The sequence below is a fragment of the Hirundo rustica genome, chromosome 7 (assembly GCF_015227805.2).
Source record: "Hirundo rustica isolate bHirRus1 chromosome 7, bHirRus1.pri.v3, whole genome shotgun sequence".
NCBI classification, from domain to species: Eukaryota; Metazoa; Chordata; class Aves; order Passeriformes; family Hirundinidae; genus Hirundo; species Hirundo rustica.
Genome location: NC_053456.1, coordinates 30755718 through 30777904, shown reverse-complemented (window position 1 = coordinate 30777904; position 22187 = coordinate 30755718). Strand labels below are relative to the sequence as shown.

General features: G+C 39.4%; 1 protein-coding gene across 1 annotated transcript; it reads right to left on the bottom strand.

Moving 5' to 3' along the window:
• Nucleotides 1–449: 449 nt before the first annotated feature.
• SLC40A1 (solute carrier family 40 member 1) lies at nucleotides 450–16786 on the bottom strand. Its single transcript, XM_040069434.2, has 8 exons — nucleotides 16559–16786; nucleotides 16282–16349; nucleotides 11974–12133; nucleotides 11057–11172; nucleotides 10622–10748; nucleotides 7335–7577; nucleotides 4817–5476; nucleotides 450–3736 (listed from the first exon to the last, which is right to left on the bottom strand). Exons 1-8 carry the CDS (start codon nucleotides 16596–16598, stop codon nucleotides 3417–3419), a joined length of 1734 nt encoding a protein of 577 aa, XP_039925368.1. The 5' UTR covers nucleotides 16599–16786; the 3' UTR covers nucleotides 450–3416.
• Nucleotides 16787–22187: the final 5401 nt, after the last annotated feature.

The window sequence follows — 22187 nt, the reverse complement described above, 5'->3', positions numbered from 1 at the left end:
CCGACATGAAACATTTTGGGTTCAGTATTGAAAAGTACTGACTAATAAAACTTGACCACTCCTATCCCTAGAGTTCTTGCCCACAGGTTGCTGCTACAGAAGGCAATCATCTCAAATTCAGTATGGTAAAGATACATGGGAAGGTAAAACCATTTGCTTTCCGTTGCTCAGCAAATCAAGACACAAAAATGTTCCATTGCTAATGCAAGACCCAAGCTGAGGTTGCAGCCTATTGTGCCTTAACTTACCACAGTGGATGGTAAATAAAAAGCAATTCAAAGAGTTACAAGGTCAGTGAAAGATCTTGACTACATCTGTCACTTGCTACCTCCACAATGCTGTTTGTTTGTGCTTCACAGCAGTTCCAACCCATCACACAAAAACGCTTTCTGCACAGGATCCTGCTAAGTGTAGCATACCCAGATACCCACAAACTGAAAAATACAGCACAAGTAGGTTTTTCTGCAAATTTATTAATTAGCTTTAACAACAGTAATACATAAATCAATATTATGTCCAGCATAAGGTTGTATAATAAAATATTCTGGTAAGATTGATTTCTAGTGTGTACATTTTTAAGGGCAGTTTTCATCCAATTTGGACATTTTTTTAAAAAAATAAATAAATACAAGGCCAAAAACACTTACTTAATGAAAGTCCTGCTAAGTAAGACTTCAGGCTCCACACTGCTTCAAAGCACTACTGAGTACAGGTGTCTGCACACATCTTGGACTTGCACACAAATGGGCTGTGCTCAAGCAGCATACATTTTTTGACATCCAACGCAGACCAAAACACACAAGCTTTCCAATTTAAACCTCCTTATTCCTCTTCATACTAGCATTCACTTTTCTACTTTAGGATTGTCTTGCCTTCCAGCTGTGATGTGCATGTATGAACCCTAACCACATCATCTTTACCAAATACAAAGCTCCAGTCCTCTCCTAATAGTAATGCACTATCTAGTGTAACTATTTATGAAACAAATTGCTACTCAGATTAAACAAAACTAAATAGTTCTTGGAGAAAGGAAAAAAAAAAAAAAAAAAGCTTTTGGGAACAGGCAGGAACATGGCATGCTCCCAGCTGCATTTGTCACATTTTTGGAGCTCTCTAGACTTCAGGAATACATTCTCTCTGGGACAGCTGGTGCTTAGTGCTACAGCATTAAATTTTAGGCACCCTGGGTTCTGTGCACTGCAGACAGCACAGGAAAAAAGCGGCATTTTCAGCTGTGTTTCCCTGATGGCCAGTGAGTCCAAGATCTACAGTGGCATTCAGATGTTTTTCAAAGTGCAGTACAGAGGCATTCACTGACATTTGGACTACTTTTATTTATATTTAACAATATTAAATCTGGTCCCAATTTAAATTAGATACACATGAGAAAATATATTTGGCAAATCAGAGCTATTTTATTTACTAATGTACTTATCATAATACCACATAAGGCTATCCTTTGGACATATTTACTCTACAGATCTAGATAAGCTTGTTTTATTTGTCTTCTGACAAATTCTGCTGATGGCAAAATTCCCTTTTCCTTAAGTTACACTCAGGATTGAGTCACAAATTTTAAACCTACTCTAAATTACATATTTTTCTTTATTATATCAAAACACAACCCAAATGCTTGGTCAAAGTATAAACACTTATAAACCTAGTGAAAACATCCCTGAGAAGCTTTCAGCAACATAGAATAATTATTAGGTTTGGTCCATCAGGAAAAAAATTGTTACATCCAGTTATTGAAAACTATGGGCTACAAGTCCATTGGTTGTACACTGTATTCCCATCCATTCCATTTCACGTCTCTTACAAAGTATTGTATCTGAGACAAAAGCCACTAGAGGTTCTTTACATTCTTTGATTGCTAATGTAATTGTCACAAGATTGGTGATGACTAGCCTATATTCAGCCCTGGTTGTAACGCCTTTAATTTCAACAGAGTTCACACACGTTCCAGGGTTGAGTCTGGCAACATATGACTGTGAAGGACAGTACCTAAAATCAAAAAAACCCCTTCAAAGTTACAGAGGATACTTTTCACAAGTTGCTGACACTATGTTTTCACATACTACTTATTTTGCAAACAAACGTTTTACCAATATTTAAATTTAGAAGTCAGACTGCCAAGCCACAAGAAAACTCAGAACACCACCAGGTTCAACTCTACTGAGAAAGCAAAGTGCGTAGTTTCCACAAAAGTGCACGCAGGGTTAATGACTATGGAAGTACTGTATTAGTACACATGCAGGGTAAACAAAAAAACCAACCAAACAAAAAAGGCAAGAACTTATTGATCAGAGGAGACATATTTTCATTGTTCTGATGTTGCTTTAGAGGGCCTCTCAATCCATCATCTCATTGGTTTAGCAGTATTTTAGAACAAAGTCAAAATTCACATACACATCAGATAAATGCAAGTAATCCACCTTTTACATGAAATAGGAACTATTTTCAAATGTGGTTGTTTTCAGAAACCCTATTAAAGCCTGATATATTGGAAAATTAACTAAAGCTACTTGTACTCTGAGGCAAAAACTAAGTCAGCACAAGACTCTATCTTTCTGTACCAGTACTCCTGACCTTAGCACTTTCAGCTACATCAAACCTGAGCAAACCTGCCATTTGCAATTTAAAAGCCATGCTTTGTAATATTACATCAATAGCTTCTGCTAAATGAGGCTGTTTTACTCTATGAAGTGCAACAAAAGTGTAATACAATATCTTGTACCTAATAGTTGTCTAATTTTTAAGGAAACATGCAAAAAACCTGCAAAGGTGTTTCCATAAAGTTAAACCAAAACATGAAATACTACAAAGGTTTGTGGGGGAAAAAAATTAGTTTACTAGAAGAATCCAAGAAGGATCATAGAATATTGTGAGTTAGAAGGGACCCACAAGGACCATCAAAGTTGAATGTTAAGAGAGGATGTTTATACCAGTTTAAGAATATAGGTGAGCAGAACTGTTCATGGTAAAGGAATATTGGAGAAAAACTCCAAATACTGTATAAAAAGACTAAAAAGAAGGACAAGACCTCATTTTACTCAATGAACACAAGAATTATTTAGAATTCATGGTAAATTGAGTATGTAAAACGACTTAACCACAGTATCACTGTGGGAGTCAGCAGTGTAACTTGAAAAGTAATTTTGTGATCAAACACCTGACTTGAGACTTGTGGGGAATCTTTGATGCTGCAGCTGTCAAGATCCAACCAGGCTGTCCTCTGCCAAACATGAAACATTTACCGGGTCACTGTAAAGTGAATTTTCTCCCTCGAGGCAGCATCCTCAAACAGCTAAGTTATGCATTCAACTCTAGAGAAACACCTCAAACAGGGTCATAAAAGAAGTATACATGCTTAACCATGGTATCTGGGAAGCAAAGTTAGTAAGAAGGGGATCCTTTCAGACAGTAGATGTGTTACCAGGTGGTGAACTGTCAGGGGCTGCTTTGGGATCAGGAGTGTGACAAACAAAAAGTTGTTTTCCCAAGCTTTTTTGGGCAAATCTGAAGTACATTATATGGCCCATTGCAACAAAAGACACAGAAATCAGCACCAATAAGCCAAAAGCTTCGGGGTTGGGGGCCAAGATGACCATGATGAAGTGCAGCAAGTCAAGAAGATAATTCATGGAGTTTTGGACACCGTTTATGATGCCTCTTTCAGATTCTATGACGTTTTCTTGGAGTAACTGTGTGACAGTCAAATCAAAGGACCAGAGGCCTATAGAGAGAAAAAAACAGTTATCCATACTGCTGGGCTTCTCATGGCAAACTCATCACTGGCACAATTCAGTTCATCCTTCCAAGCACTCACATGTGCCAAAAATGCACAGGAGAAGATATCCTCTTGTTGACTAGAGCTGATTTCACACTCACAGTCAAGAGCAATTTACTTTCCTTTTACAAAAATTTCCTGAAATACATAAACTCGACACATCCTGTTTCATCATGACTACTGAGCCAATGTTTTACTCATCCTTTCCTTGTTTAAATGGCTGGCTTACAGCTATTTCCAGTGTATCCCTGCTAGGTGCAATCATTAAAGTTCTGCATCAAAAACAACCAAAACAACTTTTAAACTATGCAGAATACACAATTTCAAGTGATTGACATTAGCTTCCATACTGGTTTAATCTGTTCATGATTCAGCTTTAGAAGCTTATCTTGCAAACTAACTCAATGCACGTGAATCAAGTATTCTATTCCTCCAGAATTCAGCAAAAACTGCAAAAAATTAATATAATGATTCTAAAGATGACCATTACTGTTCATTACATTTATATATTTGACTGCCTGTTCTGTTGACAGATACCAATACTACGCTAACCAGCAACGCCTCAAAAAATTAAGCTGTCATCCAAATCAAAGCCTCCCTTCTAAATGCCAAGACAAATTTAATAAGTGGATTAATTCAGTAAATTGAAATTTGATGGTTTTCATAGCAGATGTGTTTAGTGCCATTTCCTAGTAACAAGTGGTTTCAAACAGTTGTGAACAAAAATCATTAAGAGATAAACTTTCCAAAAAATACGTTACAATCATCTCCAAATGGGGTAACTTTTCTCCTATTAGTGACATACAATATACATGGAATTAGTACTGCAGTCTTTACCCCAGTGATATTATTGCAGGATCATTTCATTTTTATGTGATGTATAATCAACTAGCCCCAGAAACAAGACATAACACTTCGATTATTGCCTCCAATTCTAAAATCAACTGTATTTAGTTGACAGGCACTGTAATTTTTAGAATTAAAAGCAGATAATAAACCAAATTGTAATTGAGACATAATACTTACCAACTCTAGCAGCAATGACTCCTGCAAACAGGAGACTAACAGAGATTAAAGGCACGGGCTCAGGACTCATCTCTGGGTCACTGTTAGCAGGAACAATAGACCCATTTAACAAGTTGGGCATTCCAGTTGCGAAAATCATTTCAGGTTCTGGAGATGCTATAGTAGGCAACGGTTCATTTTCAAACAGCCTGGCACTGATGTCAGCAAATGGGGAAACAGTCAAATCCATAGGACTTCCAGGCATAAAAACAGAGATGGCACATAAGATCAGACAAGCAAACTGAGCAACTCCAGAAATAAGGCCCGTGCGAATGAGGCCACACTTGCGCCGAAGCCAAGTGAAAGCTACCGTTCCCATGATTCCAGTGACCGCTGAGGCACCCATGAGGAGGCTTAGCACAGAGCCACTCAGCCCCTGAGTGTATGCATAGCCTGTAGTGATACAGTCGAATCCCAGAACAGTCATATAGAGAAAGGCAAGGCCCATGCCTGCAAGGAACACCGGCTGGTTGTAGTACGCAACCCATCCATCCCGGAACGTTACGAAAGGTTCGGCAATCCGGGCAGCGCAGCCGACTTCCTTCTCCTGCTGGGGCTCAAAGCCAGCTACATCTTTCTCAATAATTAACTGCACTCCTTCAGAGGGTTTCACGTCACTCTCTGCAAACAGAAATGGAGCTGTCAGAGACACTCCTGCCTGCAAAGTGCACAGGGTAAAGCAACAGATGATGGTTTGCAGTAAGCTCACTACTGCAGAAGTGCATCAGTCAAACTCCACTACCAAGATTTCTCTTAATTACTTAAAATCATTTAAAGTGTTCTTAAATCCTACCTGGGGAGTAAGATCAAGTAGTTTATCCCTACCAATTTAATTAATTAAACGGCAATAGGAGAAGGCACTGCCTCCTTCTAGACTTGTGACTGAATACTCCAGCTCCACAGAGAAATTATTTGTCTAATGAATGCCAGTTGACATTTTAACGCAGCTTTGTATGCTTAAAAGCACTGACTGAAAAAAGAAGAGAATACTTAAACATCTTTCAGTATCTCATGTCATGGCAGAGGAACCAAAGCTGAAGCCTGTCCAGAGCAAAAAGCTTTCAAAGCTTGACTTAAAAACAAACAAACAAAAAACCTATGCATTTCTACAATTCCAATCTCACTGTAATAAAGGAAAAAGGCACTTCCACTGATCACAAACAAAAATCCAAAAGTTCACAGCAGTCTGTACACTAGTAAGGATAGAAATTCTACAAATGTCTGGATGCCTGAGCAGTATTTTTACACTATGAAGGTCAAAACTAACTCCACAAACAAGTGAGAGGCATGAAGTACTTCAGTAACTTTTAAAAACAAAAGTCTTCTAATGAAATCAGAATACTGCAACAGCAAAGACAAAGATGTGTTTCTTACATATTGATATTTCCTAAATGCTTCATCCTCCAGAAGTATTTAAGAGCCAGTTCCAAAGCTATGGAGCCTTCTACACTCACTTGTTGTCTAATACTCAGCTGCCATCAGCCTGGTCCAACACCTTTACTGGACCAGCCATTACCATCATGGATCTGATGGCTGGGAAGATAAATCTCTTCAGGACTTTTAACAGCAGCTTTCTAACTCACAATATATCGAGACAAGATTGTTAGTTACCATTTAACAAAACCCAGAAAATCATATTTTGAAAAAAAAAAAACCTAAGAAACCCAACAAAACTCAAACAAAACCCCCTAACTATTGTAGCTGGGAGGCTGTAACATGAGCTTTCAAGTATGAGTAGTATTCTGCTACTTTAAACAAGGGGAAACACTTACGTTTAGTATTTCAGCAGCTGACATTTCTACTACTTCACAATAAAAGGTCCGCTCCTGAATTTAAATTTCTGATATTGAGTCTATCTAAAATAACATTAATATCAATTTTAGTGTTACTTATAGTAATAGCCATTGTCATCTACACTGCAAATCCCACTTGCAGTGCTTGGCCAAGAAAGCAGAGCTGAAGGCCAAAAGAGTTTATTTTTTTCCTCCACCATTTCCTGGAGCATGTAAAAGCCATTCGGCCATGCCAGAATAGAAATATGACCATCTATTCTACAATCTCCTGAAAGCCTGTTAGCACTATGTGTAAGCAGAGATGAGTTAGCAAGGAATAGTCTTACAGAGGCTGTAGACAATACAGAGTCAAGGGCGTGATCCAGCTTAGCAGCTATAATATAGATGGATAGGAGAATTCCTTATGATCAGCCTGAAGTTACAGGGCAGATGTACTCTAAGGGGTTAATGAAGAGGAGAGAATTCCTTCTTTGGCTGCATTTTATGGGATTCCTCAAAAAGCTGCATGAAGTACTGTTGCTTAGATTAGAGTCTCAGCTATACCCCAAACCTGAAACCTCCAAGCTAGGAGTAGAAAGCTATTTAGCCCCAAAGCTGTGCCTGTGGAAGACAAAAGTCAACACTTGGCTTGACTGATGCAATGAATACTCAGTGATTTTCAATAGTTACTTCTGTGTTTTCAATACCTTTCTTTGCATTCAGTTGTTTCAGTTCCGATGCTTCAACTTTCGCAGATTTGCGAGCCAGAGTAGGGGTTTTCTGATACACCTTCCAGAGCAGCAGATATTCCACACACATTGACATCAGGTTCCAGCCAGAAATGAATCCACAGCCAATCATCGGGGAGCCAAATGTCATTATCTGACCAACAGCCATGGGGGCCAAGATATTGGTCAGCTGATCAATTCTTCTTATTGTGGCATTCATATCTGTCAGAAATTATTTGATGATATGAAATGACTGGTGAACAGTTACAGTGAAATATTCACTAACAGATTTGTGAATTGCACACATATAGAGGTAAGCCTACAAGTCTTCTTCCAACTGTAACTGGTTCCAGGAGTGACCAGAGACATCTTTAGACTGTTTTGATGTTTAAGTTCACTGCAATCAACCAAAGTGTTTGTAAGCCAAATCCCTACTCCTGCCAGTTTTGCCTGCATGAGGTCTTCCAGGTTTAGCATGCTGGGTTTCCAGTGGCAGCATAATCCCGCTCTTCATGAGATCAGGTCAAACTGCTCACCATGAGATCACTTTTACACAGCACCCATACTGTGGACTCTGAGCTCTACCCCTGTAACCCTCAAACCTAGCATGCACAGCTCCAGGAATCTCATAAGGTAGAACTGTTTCTTGGGAAGATAGATTACTATCTCCCAACACTGGAACATGTACTACTTAGCCTCCTCCATTTACTTCTAATAACTGGTGGCCACAGAACCACTGTGATAGCAGCGGAACTTTGAAATGGCTTTCACATTTCCTTGTTAAGTCACATTGGTTGATGGCAGCTGGAGGCATCCTTAGATCTTACTGAGCAAAGTCCCCACTCTTTTCTGGTCCTTTGACATTTACAATCAAAACAAGCAACCCTTTCTCAGCACAAAGGCATCTTTCATTTGATGCTAGGGAATGCCTCACCCTCCTCAATCTTATCTATTTTACTGTCATTAAACCCTCTGGGTTTCTGTAAGCTTCCAATTAATAGTGCCATTCTTCCGCTCTTAAAAGTTGCTAGACAGTGGTTTCACACATTAAGCCCCTTTTAGAGTCCTACTGAAAAAATAGAGCTCTTGAAGGGCGAGTGAAATTCTACATCAGTATGAAGCTGCTTTATTGAATCTGTAGAGAATTACTCCTTGCCATACAAAGAAACATTTGGGTTACTCTATTTCAAAGTCAATTCAATGTTAACCTAGTTAATCCTCAGTAAAATAGTCAAGTTAGATACTTTCATAATATTTGGCTCTAAAAATTCCATCCCACTAACCTTTGTTTTTTGAGTTATTTGAAGAAAGCTAATAATTGCTCTCAGAAAAGGTACAAAGAGTGAATAGGAAAACTAATCAAGGGCAGCAAAGGAGAAGCTAATGTAATTTGTTTCCCTATTCCACTAAGTTTCATAGCTAAGATTTCTCTGAGAAAAGGCAACAATGCAGAGATGGACAACAGTATTTGCTGCAAGGCCAACATCAGCACTTAATTTTCTTTTTTTTTTTAAGTTAAGGAATTTCAACAGTCTCCAGGTTACATCATGATTAAACAGAAAACAAGCCTGTTCAGCCTGGAAGGGAGGTTTCAGATAAATCTGTTGAACTAAGGTGCTTAATGCAGTGCTTGTTTTCATCCTCAATCAAGTCATAAGAGAACTTTACAGTCATCTCTTGCCTGATTTCTCAGTACAAAATATAAGTGGCCATACAATTGTGCCTGAGCTCATGAAGCAGTAAAGAGGCAGGACTGACTCCCAGGCAGCAGTTCTCTGCAGGTGTGGTCTGTGCTTTATCTCATGTGTGCTATGTGGGACAGGGATGAGAGATGATTTGCTGAATCACATCTGACACAAGAAGAAAGTTTTAATAGTTCTCATTAACCTACGACTTTTACAGATAGCTGCTATTTTTCTACCTATGATTCACATGTGTGAAGGAAGTTCACCTGTATTTCTGCTCTACAAAAGGCATCGCCTAGAAAGGCAAGGTCAAAATAAAAGACAAGGGAGGATAATTTGTAGACTGGGAAATAAAAGTATGACATTTGTAATGCAGCTAAGAGTTAAGCCTTTCCTGGATGAAATGGGTAAATTATATTCCTTCATTGGAGATAAATATCAAGTAAAAATCCAGAATACAGGATTGAAATTTCCAAAAGAACTCTGGACAATATAGGCAGTTTTATACAAAGTTAGAGTCCAGAGGCTGAAATGCCATCTAAGCCTGAAGGTATCTACACTGTGTCAGACTTAATCGTTAGTTCCAGAGTTAGTGAGCTATAGAGGTCTGGGTAATGTTAAACTGCTCTGTGCCTTGTTTGCAGTTCAGTATCAGTTCCTCTGTCTGAGAAGGTTTAAGTCCCCTTATGGGGCTGATTCAGAGCCCACATAGCCAAATTCATCACAAAAAATGCTGCTTCCCACACTGTTACAATCAGAGGAGCAGCACAGCCAAAGACTGGTGTAAACCCTTAGTTGTAACTTGCTTTGTGCATCCTTGGTGAGAGTCCCAATCTCTCACATCCAAGAAGTGTCACGACTACCAAGCTGCAATAGGATATGAATGGGAATGAATTCTCTCTCCTAGTAGTGTCAATGACACCATGCAAGTGCAGGGCACAGGGGGAGAAGCAAACAAAAATATTTTCTAAGGAAAAGATGATTTAGCGTAGTCCATGCTCAAAAGTATCAGATGTCAAAGGAAAGCAGAGCTTCCGATTCCAGCTGAAGAAAGTGTTCACAGCTCTGAGTTAGACATCTAATACTAAAGAAATGCAGGGTTTCAAATGCGTCTGCATGCACAGTATTACCTACTGGCAATTTTCTAATATGCCAACTTAACTCTTCTGGACTTCACTCTCATGCATCTTTCTTTGATCCCTGTGAGAGAGGCCCAGTTACGCAAGAGTTCTGTTTCATTCCAGGGAACTAAAAATAAAGTATTGCAACACTTGGCTTGTTCAGCAAGACTAGTTTTCCTAACACAGCTGCAGCAGGACTAAGAGGAGAGCAAAACAAGTTTGGGGATGCCTAACTGAATTGTAATTACAACAGTAATTTGTGATCTCAGTAGCTGCAGTCCAGATCAAGGAAGAGCAAAATAAAGGCTGCCCTTTTACCTGATGCTTTCCCATAATATCTGGAACTTAAAGATGCACTGATCTCTGTAAAACTCTAGTCTTAAAACAAAACAAAAAGAAAAAAAAAAAATCAAGCTTGGAAAGTAAGACATGCAAGGTATTATAAAGGCAAATAATTCACCTGCCAGTTTGCTTCTGTCTTCCCCTGCAACCACAACAATCCAGTCCCTCTGAATTGTGATCGCTGTGGCAGTGCTGGCCAAATTGGCAATATTTGCTATTGTGATAACCAGGATATAGCACAATGTCTAGAGAGATGAGGGGAAAGAGTTAAAATGTGAGAAAACTGATGCGGATCCCCACTTTCTACACAAGAGAAAAGACTTATATTTGATTCCATACATTTGAGCATTATTCTTCACACAAAACAAGATCAAGTCTGAAATTCCTGGTAGAAAAAAATCATCATCTCTGTTTACCTAACATTTCATTCACCAGTCTTAGCTCCCAGAAATGTCTATACAGATTAGAAAAAAAGATAAAAATTCATCCATCTCCCATGCTTCCCAAAGCTTCTTCATAAATTAATTTCTTATTAACAAGTTGAAGCACTCACAAGAAGCCATCCGTGGTATAATGTCAAGAGCTGTGTCTTAAACAAGAAGATAATCATCAGGATAACACCACACAAGATGACAGATGAATTCTGCACAATCAAGGATGTCTGGGCCACTGTTTTAAACCAAACAGAGAGCAACAGTTATGAACATAAGAATGAGCAAACTATATCCTTAAGGCGGTCATAATTAGGGAGCACACACAGATTTATAAAATAAGGTTATTTTCCTAGTCTCCCCCAAAATATGTGGCAAAAGTATACTTCATAGTAGATTCTGAATCTTCCACTGTCTTAGAGAAACAAACTGTTGTCTAATGCAACTTTGTAGCTCTTGATTTACACTCAAACTAAGTCCCTGTTTAAATGCTGACAGTACGTTTCAAGTAAAAACCTAGCTCAAGCCACTAAAATTCATCTTCAACCTACAATGGAAGGGATACTATTTTGAAAATTTTGTCAAACTCATTTGAAGAACTTGATCCCACTTTATTTACAAAACAGACTAGAGCATATATACAATATGCATAGCGCAAATGCAACGTGCTTACACTTAAGTGAAAGATGTTTGTAGCCGGACAAAAGACAACAAATACAAGTGTGTGTTTGTGTTTTAATGTAAAAAGTATTTGGTTTGTAGTCCTTGAAGTTACATGTTTTTTACCTTTTGTGTTTCCATACATCTCTACATCACACGGGTTTAACCTGAGTAACAGACATACCATGACTTAAAACTGTTTTCCCCCGGCTTTGAGAATATCTTTGTGTAACTGTCACCACTCTGAAACCACCCTTCTTAGAAGAAATGAGCAAGCCCCATCCTCATATTTGACTTGAGGAATTAACTCTGTCAGCTTCACCTTTTTAACATGAATTTGATCCATCCTTAAGTAAATAACCTGCTCTAGGCATCTAACCTTTGAGCCTGGAGTTCTTGTCCACCCAGTCTCCAATAAGGGCTCCCAGGAGAAGAACTGATCCCGCCACAACCAGGCCATAGACCGCAGTCAGGAGTAAGCTGTTTCCATAAAGTTCAACCAGGAATACAGACACTGCAAAATGCCACATACGATCTCCCTTTAAGAGGAAGAGAACACACACAACATTACTGGTTACTCTTTAGAAGTACACATGTTCACTGTTGTACTAAAGCTCAGTCAAAAGTCTGTACTAAAATAGAGGCTTGTTACACATACAGAGGCAATGCAGGGGTTTTGTGGTTGTTGGTTTCTTAGGAGGTTTTTTGATTGTTACATCCTGTCACCATTGATTTTATCTCAGTATCATTAAAATCATCTATCCTAATCAAGTGGATCATTACAGCTTGTAATGCCACAAAAACAAAAATGCCAGATATTTTCTATTAGTATATTACTGGACAAAGTCTGTCACCAGCCACATCCAACAAAACTCAAAAAGCTCACACAAATTCTCCAGCACAGATCAAATATTAACAACAGATTTATCAATCACTATTTAAATAACTTTTCAAGGCAGCTTGCTCTTAGATGATCAAAGCTTAAGTGCTGCTTTATAATACAAGAATGAGTCAAGTGGAAACAAGTCGTCATACAATTCAGGATAGATATGGGTAAATGCTAACTGAAGTTTCTGAAGTCAATGGACTTCAGCTGGTTTTAGTGTTCAGCACTGGCATATTACTCAGAAGAGGTAAAACAGCAGACCTCATTTAACCTGTTGTAAACTCACTGCTAGCACAGCCTATTTAGCCTGTTGCTAATTTAACCTACTGCTTAGAATAAAACACAGTCATGTTCTGATACCACCAGGTACAGAAAGGACGCCCAAATTGTTAATCACATCCAAGTGAAGTAATTTTAATTGTATTCAAAACATTTTTAGGTTTGCTAATAAATACACAGAGGTTTTTGTAGTCACATCTCACTTTACTTTTAAACATACTGCAGCCATTCATGATAGAAAACCCCTTATGTAATCAGTAACAAAGCAGACAAATAGAAATCATCAATAGCATTCCAGGGCACACAGGTTGTTTAATAAGAGTACCTAACATTAGGCTTCTACAAACCAAACATGATTTTTCTTTTTTTCCTGCTGCCTTATCTAAAATAAACAATTGCTATGTGGTACAGCAAAGAGTACAAGTTTTTAAGGTCTTCAAATATTCAGGAGGGCTGCGGGAAGGGTAACATAAAAGTACTTTTAAAAATCAAAGCCAGCCAAATCTAACTTGTAACCCAGCAACCAAGAGATACATAAAAAGCATACTATTTGGGGTCCAAGTAATTGCCAAGTGTGATTAGTCTTCAGTATAGTAAAGACACAAAAAGCACTTGCCTTATGAGTTCACTGAAGGAGATTTATGTAAACATTGTAACATGTAAACTTTGATACTTGTTTCCTTAAACACAGGCTGAAAAAAATTATATTGCAGTCACAGAAAGAAAAATTTAATCTGTTCAAATAAAACCCCCGGGGTATTCTGTATACTTTTTAAAACTAAATCCAATGATAAATGCTACTATAAGCATGATCATCTTATATGTCTCCTCTCATATTATAAACAATTTTTCATTCAAGAGACACCTAAAGCCTTCTGTAAATATGTTCCACTTACATTCCATGGTTAGTTAGTAAAAATATATAGAAAATATCCCAGGCACATAATTTCCCGATTCCAGCTTTCACTTAAACTTAGTATGACCTGAGGTGGTATTTTAATTTAAAATTTCATTTAAAATACATGCAGGTGAATTAACCCAGATAAATGTTTACTAAGCTAGAAAAATAAGCCAAAACCACTCTCATATTAAGTTCGGGTTTTTCCTTTATGCAGAGATGTTTCAGTTACTGGATTCTGGCAAAATAAAAAAGGCATTAAAAAAAAAATCTAAGCATGTGCTAGTCATTACTGTTAGAGTGAAAAACTGAATCTCTCTTCAAACTCATGGAAAGGTTCCTTGACTCCAGAGACATCATGATTTTGCTGTACACTTCATTTAAGAGACCGTAAACACTGTTCAACTTTACCCAACACATTTTCCCAGAATATTTTGATCAGGTCAACCCACAGAGATAATTTCTGGGGAAATCACACCTGTCACAACCTAAAAGTATGATTTTCTTTCAAGAATTCAAACCCTTAAAGAACAGGTAAAGACAAAGGAGAAGAACAATATCAGTAAATTGCAGTGTTGTAACAGGTATGACATTTCAAGCTAAGATCAACTGAAATTTGAACAACAAATATTGTCTTCAGAAACAGGCAGATCCTTGATTACACATACTTAGTTCCACCTTAAAATGTCTCAAACTTTTGAATAGCTACAGCTGTTCAGCATCACCATCCTTTTTAAGATAGCTCATCCTCTTCTGTAATTATAATTACCCTTATAATCACCTTATACTGAATGTATAGAATCCCACGTCAGAATTGAAGCCAACAAGCTGAGGACTAGCCAGGCTACCACGTACAGACAGCTGCTGAGGCCTGAGGTGCACAGATAAGGCTGGGAAGTTGCAATCAGCTGATCTCCTGGGAAACATGAGGCCTGACACCAAGAAGTGAACCCAGTTCCATGCTGTTCTTTCTTTACTGCTGAGGGATAGGCAGCAACAGCATAAGGTCTGAGACTCCAGCGTTGCTGTCCAGCCTACTGAGATCCCTGAGGATTCAGCACACATTCAAATACCTTACTGAGCAAGGGCCCAACAGAGCCTAGATTTTGTTCAAGTCTGAACATTTCTGGAAATGTGACATGTTTAATCATTTACAGCTTCTATTGGCATTTGGGAACAGCATAGTAACACAGAAAGCTAATTAGCTCTCTCAATTAGAGCAAAACCCCATTTCTCTCAGGTTTTGTATTGTGGACAGATTAATTCCATAACAAAGACGATCTATTACTTGGTATTCTGAAGATTCAGCTACTTGTTTGCTGTTCCTGGTGGCAAAAACCTTCACACTACAGGAATACCAAAGCTTAGGAGATACAAAAGGTGAAGTCCTGCATCCAGTTCTGTCAAAATAAGCTGTTATAGAATAACTTGTTATTAGAGCAGATTTGGTTGGGAGTTTTTTGAGCCAAGACTTTCAGCACAAAACCCACCAGGATATGACCAGGAACATCCCATTAATACTGCTAAACAGGCATCTTGTATTCTACCATTTGTTACTGTGTGGACAATTCTTTTCTATCTCTGCTTGGTCACCTTTACTTAGGGACTCAGGGCAAGTCCGTGGCAGAGCTGTGATGCGCTGGTCAGAGAGGAGTAAGCAGGGCTGGCCAAATTGCCAGTGAGGCACCTCGTGGGCAGGACTGACTAAGATTGTTGCAGGCAGCAGCCCTGACCACTGAAGGAGGTGTTTGGATCGCTGCTTTTTAATATTAACAACTACCAAAAACTGCACTTGTTTAAACAAAAATCTGAAACCACTTAAAGACTTCTTTCACTAAGAGAAACATCAGTGCCACCTTTCAGCAAAGCAAAAAACTCCAGAGTTTGGCATGCACTGTTCTAACCATCGATCAGCCATGTGTTCAACATGTACGTCAAATCAGTCCAAATGCAGGACCAAACACAAAGCAAGGAAAATGGGGGGAAACTTCCAATTTATTTTTGAACCAAGCCATTGTATGGAGACTTAAGATTTTGTTAAAATACACACATATTCTTAATTTTATTCTGTGGAACAGAAACAAACCATCTATTTTTAGTGCATATCTTAAGATACCTTTTTTAAGTATTCTTCAAGTGAGTAAAAGCTGGTGTAGTAAGTTACAGTAGCACAGAAGGAAAACATTTCAGGAGGCAAATTATTTTACCGCGGACAACCCCTGATGCTTTCAACAAATTAGCTAGTGAGTAGCAGTATTGAGTCCATTATAAACACTGAGCATTTCCCATTAATAAGTATATGAGTCCTTTACATATAATGCTGCAAGAGGCTGTCTCTCACTCTCTATAAGGAGTCTCACTGGTTCTACAGTTGTTTAAAAACATTAAAAGGTACAGAACCAGTCCCTCCAAAAATTGAGCACTGCACTACTCTGCAATAAAACTAAACCTATTGCAACGTATCTTGTAAAGATTATGAAGACTTTTAACAGCAAGGCACTGAAACAAGACCTCTGTGATGGTGTGCTAATTTGTGAAGATTTTTGGAAAGCACCAATAAATCGCAGGTAAAGCATAGACAGATTAATAAAAACCTACTTCTACCAGGCCAGTATTTTACTTACCCAGGTGGACAGTGCATGTCCAAGATAAAGAAGAAACTTTGCAGACGTAAAATAGGCAATCACAGATCCTAAACGAGAAATAAGAAACAGATGCTAAAGGAGATGCGGGCACATCCACCGCATTTCGGTAGGGCAGGCACACTTCGCTGCCGCGGACGCCGTTCTGAGAGCGGACACGGGGCGATGTGGTGCCCCCCACCCGCGGGCAGCCCCGCCCGGTGACCCGCGCCCGCTCCGCTCCCGGGAACCGCTCTGCCGGCGGCCCGTCCGCACTGACCGCCGCGCCGCCGGCCCTCCGGCTCCGCTCCCCGCGCCATGCCGGCCCGCTCCGCCGCTGCCGAGAGAAGGGGGGACGCGCGGCTTCGCTCCGTGTTGCCTTCCCCGACTTAGCTAGCACTGTAGCTGAAGTCGGAAAGCCTTGGCCTTATGTGCCGCGGACGGCGGGGACGCTCCGCCGCGGAGGGGCCGAGCGCCGCTCGACGCCCGGCTCAGCGCTCAGGGCTGCCGAAAGCGCTGGGCTGGGAAGCGGCGGCGCACCGCCTTTTGTACGCGGCGGCGGCACCGCCCCCGCCCGCCCCCGGCCCCGGGGCGGCCCCGGCCCCGCCAGTGCCCGGCGGAGCGGGGGAGCCCCGCGCAGGCGGCGCCGCACGCCGCGGGTGGGAGCCCGGGAACCGCGAGCCCGGCTTTCCACGCCGTGGGCCCCTCAGTCCTGCCTCTGGCTCGGCTCTCCGCTGTTGCCTTTTTGTTTCTGGCATTTTAAAAACGTGACGTCCTTAAATATGCAGATTCAAGAAGCTGGGGTTGTAAGAGGAGCGCCAAGTGCCACAAGCCGTGGTTTAAACACCGCCAAGGACAGCGCTCCCAATTCTGAGCTACCAAGAAAAACAAACAAACAAACACACAAACAAACAAAAAACCCACAACCCAAACACAACCCCAGAAGCTAAACAGGTTACCAATAGCTTACCAAAATTTAAGCTATTTAATTGAAATAGCATTTCTATTCTAGTGAAGATGGTGTAGAATTGACCCAGTTGCTTCTGGCTCAGGCTCTCTGCTTCAGATGAAGCATCCCAGTTCCTACCATAAATACTGTTTTTGCACACTATGTGACCTATTTTTGGTATTGACCACCACAAAATGCTGCATGTTTATAGAACTTAAAAACCAGTCAAAATGTACAATAAGCTAGATCTTTTTTAGGATATTGTGAAAATATTTAAGAATTGTCAGTTGTGCAGTTGAAAACATAATGATTGTTCTTGACTGCCAGAGCTGAGATTCTCTTTTCGTTGTGTAATACTGTGATGTTCCCTTCTCTGTGTGTAAAATTGCTTTTGGTTTGCGTTGTGGTGGTGTTTGTTTTTTTTTTTTTTTGGTTGGTTAGGTTTTTTCCCCCCAAGTATATAGGCCACCCCAGAAGCAAATGCCTGACATAACAGACCAATAACCTGTCCTGGTGTTGCCACTCCTGTGATCTTGTTCAAAGTATTCTTGCATTAATTAGATGACTTTCTATGTATGAATCATGGATTATACTTTGCATAATGGAAACTATACCTTGGGAAAAAATACTTCAGAAATAAAATTTCATATAAACACAGGAAGCCTAAAATTGATATTTTAATGGGATTGGCTATTCTAGGTGAGTTAAGTGTTTCTTCTTATGGTATATTCCTTAAAAAATTGCAGAAAATCTTTTCTCAGTTGGCATCAAAAGCAGAGTAAATTTTCTTGATGGCTTTTCTTATAAAGCCTTACCGCTTAATCTGTACTCTTCTTTACTAACAGCTAAAAAGATAATTACTTTTCCTAAACCTTAACAATTTTAATATTATTAGCCCACGTTTAATAAAAACCCTACAGCATATCAAAACTGATGTTCAGTGTATTTAAGTCTCTTAACTGTCCGTTCTTGCACTTCTGCTGACAAGGGCAGCGTGTTCCGGAGATGAACTCGTGTCTAAGCCCTGGCTGTTACTCGGATCCCAGCAGGAAGGCAGCACAACATGGAGGAGCTCTGTGTGACAGATGCCTGCCGTGCTCCATTGCAGACTGTCACATGGGGCGCGCATCTTTTCCAGCCCTGTCCCTGGTGGCACTTGTGGCCGCTGGTTTGGTTTGGTTATGGGATTGATGGAGTCTGATCTGGTCTGTCAGGTACAGAATGCATAGGTACACATATATGTGATACAGCAGCAGTTCCTCCAGTAACAACAGGAACACTTGCCAGCACAGTACTGCTGGTTAGACTTTTTTTTTTGGTTTTTGTTACTAGAGAACAATGTGGATGAATTAGAGTTTAAATAATCATTTCCGATTGAATGTTCGCTGAACTTTATACAAGTGGATTGGACTATATAGGTGAAATCATCATCTCTGCTATTTTTTCTACTAGTAATGAATGGGTTTGGGTGATATTTAAGCTATGACAAGAGGCAAAGGAAACATGGAAAAACATCTTTTGAAAACTGAAAAGCAATGGTTGCTGTATCTCTCTGGGATTTCTGGCACAGAAGAATGTGTGCTCTGTCCAGTCTGACAGAGAGTGAACCCGGTGTGAGTCTGGAATGCTGCTGTATGGGATGTCGGGAGGCTGGATCGTGTGAGCTCTGTCCTCAGCGCACAGTGTGTGATGCACATGACTGTACAGTGCAGATGAACCATGTCCACTGCAGGTCACACGTGTCCCAGCCACACCTGAGTCACTACACACAATGGCACCGGGTACTTGCAGCCAGCCAGAATTTCTTACATCCAAAGCCATATATGTTATATCCTTTTCTAACAATTTCCCTGCCGAATGTCCAGAGGCCTTAGACATATGCTAAAAAGCCATGGCTGATTGGTGAGGCATTTCCAAAAACAGGGGAGTTGGCAGGCAGGGGAAATTAATTTTTTTCTCCTAAATTTGCCACCACTTTGCTGATGATCTTCCCAACATGCTTATTAAAGTAAGTCTGTGCTCAAGTTTTTTTCCCTTACAATACTGATGTCCAACGTAATACAGTAGCTTGAGCACTTTGATTTTTACATCTAAGATGCTGCTAAAAAAGCCTCAAAAAATTTTATAAATACTCCACTAAATCCAAATTTTATTAGATTGCTTTGTGAAGCCCTTGTACATATATTTTTAAAGATGTATGTCTTTTTTCAGGTTGACTGGCTCACCAGAGACAGAAATTTACAGATTTCTGATGTTTTTAGGGAGGTGTTTAATAGCTGGAAGTTGTATGAGAGGAGTCACCAGTTTTAGTTGGTACACCCCCAACTCAGCAGTCTTGCAGCAACAATTTACACAATGGCAAAACACACCAGCCATGGATTTGAGACCAGGCCTGACTAATGGTCACTGGCAGAATGAACGTGGAGACAGAAAAGTGGGATTTGAATTAAAAAGACACATACTTATGTTACAATCATTCTAGCTGAAGTTTTTTCAGTGGATGAATTCCATATACTTTCTTAGAACTATATTACTAATATTTTTTCTCTAGTTATTATTTGAATGAAGAAATATAAATACCGAATTAGTTTTTAGATTTTTAAAGTTTCTGATTAAGATATAAAAGCAATTTCATGCAAAAGACATTCTTCAATGTTACTCTAATAAGACAGCTGTCTAGAACAAAAAAACCTTATATTTGAATTTTTTGGCAATAAGGGCAACAATTAAACTATAAGATGTAAACAACTGAAAATATTTTCATTATTGGTAAGTGCATGACTATGATGTCAGTAATAGTCAAAGATACACTTTCAGGAAAGACACAGCTTAAAAAATAAGAGAGGATACATTTTGGCTTTAAACAACTGCCCACATCACTAGTAGCTTCTTTAAGCACTCTGCTTGTAATAGAGCTGCTGAACCTAGAACAATAGCAATTTACCAAATTATATTTGCAACTGTCATCATGGTTTAACCAAAGAGGCATGAATCATAGTGAGAGACCTCATGCACACTCGGATCTTACACTCAGCTGAGAAATTTCATGAAGTTTAATTATCATGCTGTTGCCATTCTTCACTAAGGCACACCTTGTGGCGTGCAAAGTGGCTTTTTATTCATTTAACTCACACAAGGCCTAGCAAAACTGGAAAGAATATATATAATCTGTGTCTTGAAGGGTGAAGCTCAGAAGCCTTTACTGCACTGCCCCCTGCTATGACACAGGCATGGGAAGCTGTGGCTCTGCTGCTCATAACCCCACACATTCAACTCCAGAACTGCCATCTCTGTATCAGCTGACATTCCAAGTTTGCAGAGGTCTTGCACAGGGAAACAGGCAGAACTGGGGTAGAAAAGTCTCCCAGCTTTTACGCCTGACCCGTTCACATCACTTACATGTTAGCAATGTGAACATCTCTACCTACTGATGGTCATTAACTGAGCATCTTCTCCCTCCCACTTTCTCTAAGATCCACAGTGGGGTGCTCTTATAGGATTTGTTTCATTCCAAGAGACAGCTCCTGTCTCTCAGGGCTAAATGACAGGTCAGTCATTTTAACCTGAAACAATCATTATTTTCAGGAGCAGAGCTAGGCTCCTGTGACAAACTCTTGTGAGAAAACCACCCAGAACCTCCAGCAAATTCATAATTGAGAGGGTTTATTGGGTGAAGCTAGAATTATCCAGCTGACACACAACTCCAGCTCAGGGAGCTGAACCAACTCTGCTAAACATTTGTAACTGATAAGTGATAGCCTGACTAGTGACCAAAACAACTTAAAGTCATATGTTATATGTTATGCCATAGGTCATATGACAACTGGTTTAAAGAAGAGACTCCTTTTGTCCAATCTTTCTCAGTCATAAGAAAATACCGTAACCTAAACTCAAATAAAGAAAACATCTTGTACCAAATGAGAAAAAAGTAATTAAAAGAAAAGAAGACACCACATCTACTTAAGGACAAGTGGATGTTTTGCACCCAAATGTCAAGAGTAACATTTCTGCAAACTGCCTATATCATATTGCACATTCATTCTCAAGAGAGGGAATTATTTACTTGAACTGGAACACTGTGTTGAGGAAGAGGCTGAAATGAGTCTGGAGGATAAGATAACAGCCTATCTACAATTTAAGCTCATTTGGTTTGTTTTCTTCATTAGAACTTACTGTAGTTTGTCTCCTACTGGGTGTCATTGTTCTGTTACTAAACAATACAATAATGCTTAATAAACAGTGTTTTGTTTCCTGTGTGTATTTTAGTATGCAATATGAAAAAATTGGGATTTGTTATTTTTCTTTACAGCATTCTAATACCTATGAATTTTGCCTTTATTCTGTAATTCATTGTTAAGGATTTTTGACACATGCAATAAAATCAAATATGAAAGTAATATGACAGTATTTGTATCCCTTAAAAAACCCCCACAGCTGTTAAATATAAAACTTATCCTTCTCTTAAATAACTCCTGTTGGAAGTTATGGTTGACCTCTTTAAGACAGTCAGATTTTGGTATCTCTGTTCACCTTTCTGCAATGTTTTATTCTGATTCTATGCCAAGAAAATACTTAAAAAGACATTTTTAGCTTCAGGCATATGTTTAGTTTCCATTGTTTTCAGTGAGATAAAGAACAAACAAAAACATTTCTAGATTTAAGACAATGTTGAAAAACTTTTTGGAATAGAAGTAATTCAGGGAATGCAAGTTTCTTTTGACCTGCCACTAGCTTGAACAGAACAACCTATCGTATCTGTGATCCCACAGCAGGAAAAGGGAAGAGTCTCAGTTGCATTATCAATTTCTGTTTCTGGGTGTCTCCAGAACAGTCTTTATAAAAACATGTTTGTCTTTGGAGACCAAGATGCAGTTACGGTCAAACCAGCCACAACTTGAAATCAATTTTTTGGAAGGCAAAGCATAAAGTACAAGATGTACTTAGAACCACGTGATGAAGT